General features: G+C 34.2%; 1 protein-coding gene across 8 annotated transcripts in view; it reads right to left on the bottom strand.

The window, feature by feature from the left end:
• Positions 1–9108, bottom strand: part of LOC106873450 (dystrophin) — a 712951-nt gene that overhangs the window by 678922 nt on the left and 24921 nt on the right. For 3 of the 8 annotated variants that reach the window (XM_089343260.1, XM_089343296.1, XM_089343316.1), the window contains exon 1: positions 2906–3480. The exons of the other annotated variants lie outside the window; for them this stretch is intronic. In XM_089343260.1, coding sequence (XP_089199386.1) covers positions 2906–2927 — 22 coding nt within the window. In that variant the 5' untranslated portion in view covers positions 2928–3480. Of the gene's footprint in view, positions 1–2905; positions 3481–9108 lie in introns of those variants that run through there. 8 annotated transcript variants of the gene reach the window in all.

Raw genomic sequence — 9108 nt, 5'->3', positions numbered from 1 at the left:
CAAGGTGCCATGCAGTGAAATTGAACCTGAAACCTAGTAGTTGAGAAATGAACCTCTTAACTACACAGCTATGCCTGTACCTAAAAACAGGATAAGATAACATGTTGAAATATGAAACTGTGTGAAATAGAAATACAGGCAAAAGAAGCTTAGTACAGTTGATAATCCTTTATCTGAAAATCCCAAACTTTTTGAGTGGGGGAAAAATGCCACAAATGGAAAATTTCTGAAAGTATTCGGAAAATATTTTCTCTTATAGGAGTGTTGTATGTCAAGATAAAATGAAACCAAAACTGACATGCAACTGTTTTATGAGGTTGACAAGTTGATATGAAAGTGTTAGGTGCTTGTTTTGGTGAAAAGTGAAACTAACTGTTACATGACATGCAATACCTGTGGAAGTACTAAATTTATATGGAACTATTTTCATGGTGTGTGTGTGTACATGCATGTGTTTGTGTGTGCTTGTGCTTGCGTGCATACTGTGTATACATGTATATACTTACATACCATTTTATAAAACATAAACAGATAACTTTATTTAGATTGGGTCCTGTACCCAAGTTGTCTCATTTTATAGCTTCAAATATACAATTCTGAACACTGAACAAATACAAAAACTGAAACACATCTGGTCCCAAACATTCCAGATAAAAAGGATTATCAACTGTACTTGTATAAAATACAAAATAAAAGTATTTTCATGAGATAAGCAATGTTGATTCAGAAGATAAACAGTGAAAGATAAACAGTGTTGAAGTAAAATATAAAAGTCAGACTTAAGAGTATCAAATGTTTGCTACTGAGAGATTTATGTTGTATCATGGATAATAGGTATGTTGATGTATACTACTACTGATAGTTGAAGTGATTTAGTTGAAAGCCACATTAATCCTCAATAAAAGATTACAATAAATATATGAAATAGGTAACTGTATTTAGAGAGAAATAATCAAGAATAAATAATGAAAACAAGAAGTACTATAGGCACACTAGTCATTTTATAGCTCCATGGGGACATACTGATGCAAAAATATTATCAACTACAAATGACACAACTTTCATTATTAGATTTCATACCAAGTAATAAAATTGATATGAACTTAAAAGATACTAACTAGTCACATTTCTAAGAAAATAATTATGAAGATATACACAAAGATGTAATACATTTATACAACAGACAGAAAAACAATAGCACTACAGAGACTTACTCTGTGTGTGTGTGTGTGTGTGTGTGTGTGTGTGTGTGTGTGCGCACTGCGCGCAGATAGGCAGACAGACAGACAGATAACCCATGCTAGCATGGAAAGCGGACGTTAAACGATGATGATGATCATCATCGTTTAACGTCCTCTTTCCATGCTAGCATGGGTTGGACGATTTCACTGAGGACTAGTGAACCAAATCGTCCAACATTTATATGTCTATATATGTATACATATATTTTATATATATACATTGATGTATATGTGTATATCCATGTGTGTGTGTGTGTGTGTATATATATATATATATATATATATATATATATATATATATATATATATACACATACACACACAAACACATAATTACCATATTAAATATTTTGGTCAACATCATTCCTCTTAAACAGGTATATTTCTACTTTTTTTCACTTCTGAGGTCAAATATTCAGCAAGTAGTTCAGATTTTTATTTGAGCGCTTCAAGTTCCTCAATTAGACCTAAAATGCTAATATCTAATAGAACAACAATCAAAGGACTTTCTTGGTTGCAACTATAAATTTATAAATACTTGAATTAAGATTATCTCATAAGTACTGAACACCTGATAATAGGATCAAAGCACCAAATTCAATGACTGACCCAGTGAAATTATTTTTCTCCTAATAGTGTTTGTTATGCTTGAAATTAAAAGCAACAGGTAAAATTTCAGCTGCAAGCTACAAGTAATTGCAATTTTAAGAATCACAAGTTTATTTACACTGATATCTACAATATATATTTGTGTTTTTACATGAATTATGAAGATGGAGTAATGGATTTTTGAAGTGTTATTCATATACCGATACTGGAAAATAATTGAACATGCAATTTGAAATATCACAAAGTTGTAGAGCAAGATAGAACTAAAAAGAAAAAAAACAAACTTCTCAAAAGATTCAATATATACACAATAATTTAGAAATTTGTTCTTCTACTAAATTCTAAAAGATTTGTCTGATTTTCACAGTTACTGTGTATCAGTACCATAAGAAGATACCGAACAGAAAAGCATAAACCATTGCAATTAAGTTTTCCATATCTTTTCTATGAGAAGAAATATTATTATTATTATTGTTATTATTATTATTATTGCTGTTGTTGTTATTGATTAGTATTATACTTATATACTATATTTATTAAAATAACAACATCTATTAAGCTATATTTATGGAACTATATTTATTAAAAAACTCAAATTAATAATTATCCAAATTACAATTTCATATTTAACTTTTTCAACTTTTAGAGAACATCTTTTAATCTCTGAGAAAGGGGGAAAGAAAGGAAAATGAGAAAGAAATATTCTAATATATTTTAGAACCAAGTGCATTACTTTGTTTTTAAAATAAGATTAATGTTAACATATCTTATTTACTGTTTTAGTAATCTCCATATATTTTGTTACTAAATGTATTTTGAATACATAAAATAATAAAATGAAGGTCTTTCTTTTAATAGCTGCTGTCTTTAAGTACACAGAGCAAAGTTTTACTTTCAATTCTTCAATCAAATATTCTTTTATAGCTACAGATATAAAAAGAAAATATCAGATGTAAGAAGTTTGAGAACTGTAACACTTATCTGGGACAGAGAAAATAGTAAATAGTGTTGGGAATATAGCAAGCAAAAATGTATAAACACATGGAAACACTTACTTTCTTCTTCTTCATCTGCCATAGTTACAAAACCATTTACAGATGGTAATCCAAATGAATCAGATCTCCCCTACCGAAGCTTCAATTCTCCAAAGTAACAATCCACAAATTACGAAATTAAATCCATGTAGTATATTAAGAATAAGATCATGATGAAGAGAACTTTCAAAACGTGTAAAAGTTAGTTGTATAATTTTAGGACTTAGAACTTTACACCTTAACATTAGATATGTAACATCACGAATGATATCAACAAATGATAAGCAAAAATAGAGGTATTTTCGCTGAAATGTTAAGTGTAAAATCTCACAGAAGAGGAGTGAAAGAACGATAGATGAAGAAAGAGAGGCACCAGCAGCAGACAAGGCACCCCTGGTAAAACAGCAGCAGACAAGGCACCTCTGGTATAGAAGTAGTGATTGTACCAACTCTTTTACATGTAGAGGAAGTAACACAGAAAGAGCTAAAATATATTTTTTACTTCAAAGAAATATGTAATCAAGTTGCCAAAAAATGAGTTACTTTACATTTTTACATTCTTTAAATTATAAATATATATATATTTACACCCCCCCACCACCACCACCACCACACACACGCACGAAATTTAAAATGGGTATTTTTATAGAAATGAAAACAAAAATATTAACACAATAAAGTACAAACTACAAGCGTAGGGTTTCATATCATTATTAAATCTACTGACAGTAACTCTGAAGTTTGGTGGAGTTTGATTTCTTCCACCCAGACAATTTCAATAAGCAGTAACACAATCAAAATACCAACACCACTGAAAAATCAAAACTATATTTATTTTTTTACACACACACACATTGATAGATGAAAATTGAAAGCTCATCATGAGTGTTTATTTATGTGTATATATATATATATATATATATATACCCTCATCATCATCATTTAATGTCCATCTTCCATGTGTGCATGGGTAGGACGGTTGACAGAAGTTGGCCAGGTAAAAAAATCTACCCAAGGGTACTGTGTCAGTTTTGGAAGGGATTTTATGGCTGGATGCCCTTCCTAACACCTACGACTCTACAGAGTGGACTCAGGCGAAGTTAGTTTTGGCATGATAAAAGCAATTACCAATAAAAGCAATTACCATCCAACTCCTGGACCAATGGTTTCTGACTTACTTTAGCAAATAAAATAATTTGCCAGGCGAAGTCCTCTTCAGCTGTTCCTTCTAGCGTGGAAGGAATCCTATGATGGATACCTCTTATGTGTTTAAGTGAACACTGTATTTCTATGAATAATATATAGTCTATAGACTAATTTTTTTACACGCTAGGCCACTGGTAGTAGAAATTTCTAATATTTCTTATTACCCTTGATATTATTAAATATACATATATGTACATAAATATGTACATATATATATATATATATATATATATATATATATATATATACACATATATATATACACACAAACACACACATATATATATATATATACTATTTTACAATTTTAAAATGTTTCAGCTTTAAAGCTGCTGTCATGCGGTCATTGATTGAGGTACACCATTACTTTGAACCTCCTGTAATATGTGGCATTTGATCAATGAGGGAGTTTGATGCTGTTGCCCTCATCTGTGTCTTGCCGCGAAGTAGGCTCATCTGTAACCCATAATAGGAACAGATCCAGTTTTGTTTTAAAGACACCTACATTCACACCATGCAGGTCTCTCAGGCATTTTGGAAGGATATTAAAGAGCTGTGGGCCCCTGAAGCCCTAGCTGTTGCAGTATCTGGTCCTGTATTTTGATGGTGACGCTGGGATCTTTGGCACTATGCAGTGGCGCCCCATTCTGTAGTTTGAATAATTTTCAATACCAAAGTTTGGTACAAGGCCTTTTAGGATTTTCCAGATGTATATCACTGCATATCTTGCCCACCTTCATTCCAGGGAGAAGAGTTTTAATTCTTTAAGTCTTTCCCAGTAGCTGACATGTTGCATCGAGACGATTTTCTTGGTGTAGCTTCGTTGGATTGCTTCGAGTTCCGCTGTTGATTTTTTATTGTGTGGAGACCATAGTCTAAGCGGTTGAGTACGTATGTCCTCCAGAGGATCATCAAAGTCTCCTTTTCTCTTGTTTTGAAAGTTCGGAGGATCCAACCAGTCAGCCATCTGCATTTTATTACCAAATTGGTAATATGCACCTGGAAAGATGCATCATTGCTCATGTCGATGCCCAGGTCACGCACTGATTTTAATGCAGGGATTTCAATTCCTCCTGGGCCAGTGTATCCTATCTGCATGTCGTTTAGCTTTGTGTGTTAGTAGCGTAAGGCCTGGAATTATCCTGCATTAAACTGCATGTTGTTGTCCTCAGCCCACCTGTATATTGCGTCCAACTCCCATTGCAGATGTGCAATATTTCCAGGATTTTGTATTGTTTGAGAGACTTTTGTGTCATCTGCATAGCTAGCAAGGGTAGCTATCTGGGCAGCCAAGGGCATGTCTGAGAGGGCCACTATGAACAGCAGTGCCTGGCATCTATCATTTAGAAAGTTGTGCAGCCATTCTCCAAGTTTTCCACATATGCCCAGATCGCGCAGTTTGTGACATATCATACAATGGTCAACTTTGTCAAAGGCTTTTGCAAAGTTGAGATAGATCACATTCATGCTTGAGTCATTCAGCAGCTGTTTTAATACCCAGTTGTAGTGTTGCAGGAGCTGTGTCAGACAGCTTCTACCTCGACGAAATCCATGCTGGGTGTCAGTCAGTAAGTCATTTGCTTCTAGGAATGTGACTTTATTAATATGTGATGTCCCCATTCACCATACCACAGATATGCACAGAAATATATACACACACACACACACACACACACATGTACGTACGTATATATACACGTGTCTGTGCGTACACACATATCTGGTAGTTTAATTGGATCATGTAACTGCATACAGGTGTGCATCAGTATATAATTTCATGTAAAGCTATACATATGTGTATATTTGCATGTGCATGTATGTGTAAGTGCATGAGTATGTCAGTATATGCTTGGGTATATGAGTGTTCATATACATACAGATGTGCAGATCTCAACCCTCGTTTGGTGTCCTTAATATTAAAACGTCTCGATTCAAATGGACCCTACAAATAATTAATCTCATATATACACACATACACACACACACATATATACACACACGCACACAGCTCTTTTCAGTTTTCATCTACTGTGTTACTGTCTCCTTGCCTTGACATACGTGACAGTTGTAAGCAAGTATCATCACAATGCAAGCAGTGTCTTCCATTTCCAATCTTCTGTGAAAATATGTCAGGTCATGAGGAAATATTACCTTACTTGGAAACAGATAACAGTGGGTGACAGGAAGGGCATCTGACAGTAGAAAACCTACCACAACAAATTCTGGCTGATCCACATGAGCATAGAAAGGGGACATTAAAACAATGACTATAAATAAACAAATCAATGTATGTATATTTATATATATATATATATTGTAATTTAACGCCCACTTTTCTGAGCTTCAATATGCCAGATGGAATTTGTTGAGGCAGATTTTCTACAATCAGATGTCCTTCCTGTTACCAACCCTCACCTAGCCTTCAGTCGTTTCCAAGTAAAATAATATTTTCCATAGCCAGACAGGTTTTTCATGGAAGACTGGTAATGAACAATGTCACTTGTACATTGGTGATACTTGTTTACAACCAACATGTGATATCAAGACAAGGGTACATATAAACACTCACACACATACATATATACACACACATATGATGGTTTCTTTCAGTTTCTGTCAACAAAATACACTCACATGACTTTGGCTGGCCTCAAGTTAGAGCAGAAGACACTTGCCCAAGGTGGTGCACAGTGGGATCAAACCCACGACTACATGGTTGGGAAGCAAGCTTCTTAACCACATGCCTTGCGAGTGGATTTAGTAAATGGAAACTGAAAGAAACCCATCATATGCGTGAGTGTGTCTTGACATATACATGTGTGTGTGTGTGTGTGTGTGTGTGTGTGTGTGTGTGTGTGTGTGTGTGTGTGTGTGTGTGTGTCCTCATTCCTGATCTCTCTCTTTCTCTCTCCAGTCAGGTAACTTTGTACCTCCTCTGCAGCAAGACATCTGTTTCTGTCTCTCTGTCTCATAACCTTTCATCATTTGACACCAAATCACCTCCTCCAATACCTCACCCTGCTCAAAAGATTTTTGTCATTCAGGTTACTTGGTGACCCTGTCACTGCAGGTGTTACTTAAAAAGCATCCAGTCCACACTGTAAAGTGGTTGGCATTTGGAAGGACATCCAGCTGTAAGAAACCTTGCCAAAACTGACCTTACTTGTGCTTGTGGTATGTAAAAAGCACACAGTCCACTATGCTGGGTGGGTAGTGTTAGGAAGAGCATCCAGCTATAAAAAATCCTGCCGAAACAGTTACAGAAGTCTGGTGCAGGCTTCTGCCTAGCCAACTCCTGTCAAACCGTCCCAACCCTACGAGCATGGAAGGCAGACGTTAAAACGATGATGATTATATATATATATATATATATATATATATATATATATATATATATATATATATATATAAATATTATATGTACTGGAACCATTTGATGACAGAAGATGAAACACGAGTGTATCTTTATGACCTGGAAATGAAGGCTCAGGCCATAGAATGGTGTTATGCCTCTTCTCAAAGGCCTAAGAAGTTCAAGAACTAGTAACAAGCACAGAAAGTCAGGGTAACTGTTTTGGGAGATATGAAAAGTGTCATTAGCCTTGATTCTCTGGAAGGTAGCTATAGTGTGAGCAGCAAGCTGCACATTGATAGACTCAAGAAACTTAGAGAAGACATTAAGATGAAGTGATTGAGCAAGAATCTGAAAAGATTCACAATCACCATGAATTGCAAGACACTGCACTAGTGCTGGTACCATGAAAAAAAAGCATCCAGTACACTTTATAATGTAGCTGGAAAATTAAGCAGAGACAACACAAAATCAAAGGGACTATTTAGTCTTGCTGATGGCCAGACAACCTCTATAGTTTTGGTGCTATAAAAAAAATGTACTTTGCGCACGCTGAAAAATGGATAGTTACAGGAAAAATATTCAACCACAGAAATGGTGCTGAAACAGATGCTGGAGCAAGTGTGGTCTTCTGATTTGTCAGATTCTGTCAGACCATCTAAACCATACCAGATAGAATGAGCACTGTTATATTTGAAGTAAATGAATAAAAAGAGAATATTTAAAAGTTCTGTATTGACTGTAAATTAAGTGTTCAAAATATAAAATTCTTCTTTTTATCAATTATATATTTGAACTAAACCAAATCAGGCCTTGCACTGACCTTAGAGTTGAGGGTGCAAACATACAACAGTCATGGTTGATTAAGCCAAAAATGCATATTACAGCACAAATAAATATTCTGAAACCATGATAACCAGAACTCATCAGTATTCTCATACAAAAAATTATAAATGCACCCAACAAAAATATACCCAATTTAACAAAAAATGCAACAAGATACAAATATTCTTTTATCAACAGCTATATTTTCTCTTTAAAGCAGTGAATGTGAAGCTAAAGAAATTAGCATTTTATGATGATTTAACTGTTGATTAAGTGCATTTATAATAATTACTTTGATGAAATCCTTGACAGATAATATTTTTAGATTATAGTACCTCTGTTATAGTGTAATATACATATTCTTGGTGTAATCAACCATGCGATTTATATAGCATATTTGTAGCCTGAGCAATTATTCAAAGTAACTTAACTCTCACCTACCATTTAAAAGCTATAATAATTTTCTTTCTACTTCTCAGCAGAAAATATGGGGAAAAGGAAAAAGTCATGTATTGTATACAAAACCTTGATACCTTGAATGTGCTGTCACATTACATTCTAGATTTTCTCTTCTCGGTCAATTAACTGCAACCACTCGCAATATATCAATACTGTACATTAAGGAGCATCTCAAATTTTTAGAACACAAAATGAATACTAACTTTCAAATAATTATTCATTTGAATATAAGAACAGCTAGAATTAAAGCCCTATATAATAGGAAAAGTAAAATTTAAGCATAAATAATTACACAAGCCAGTATGCACATAAAATGAAAATTATCATCAACATCATTGTTCATTTTTCCATGTTCATATGGGCCAGACGGAATTTGTTGGGG

The sequence above is a fragment of the Octopus bimaculoides genome, chromosome 2, assembly GCF_046866305.1.
Source record: "Octopus bimaculoides isolate indiv1 chromosome 2, ASM4686630v1, whole genome shotgun sequence".
Classification (NCBI taxonomy): domain Eukaryota; kingdom Metazoa; phylum Mollusca; class Cephalopoda; order Octopoda; family Octopodidae; genus Octopus; species Octopus bimaculoides.
This window is presented reverse-complemented; position numbering and strand designations above follow the sequence as displayed.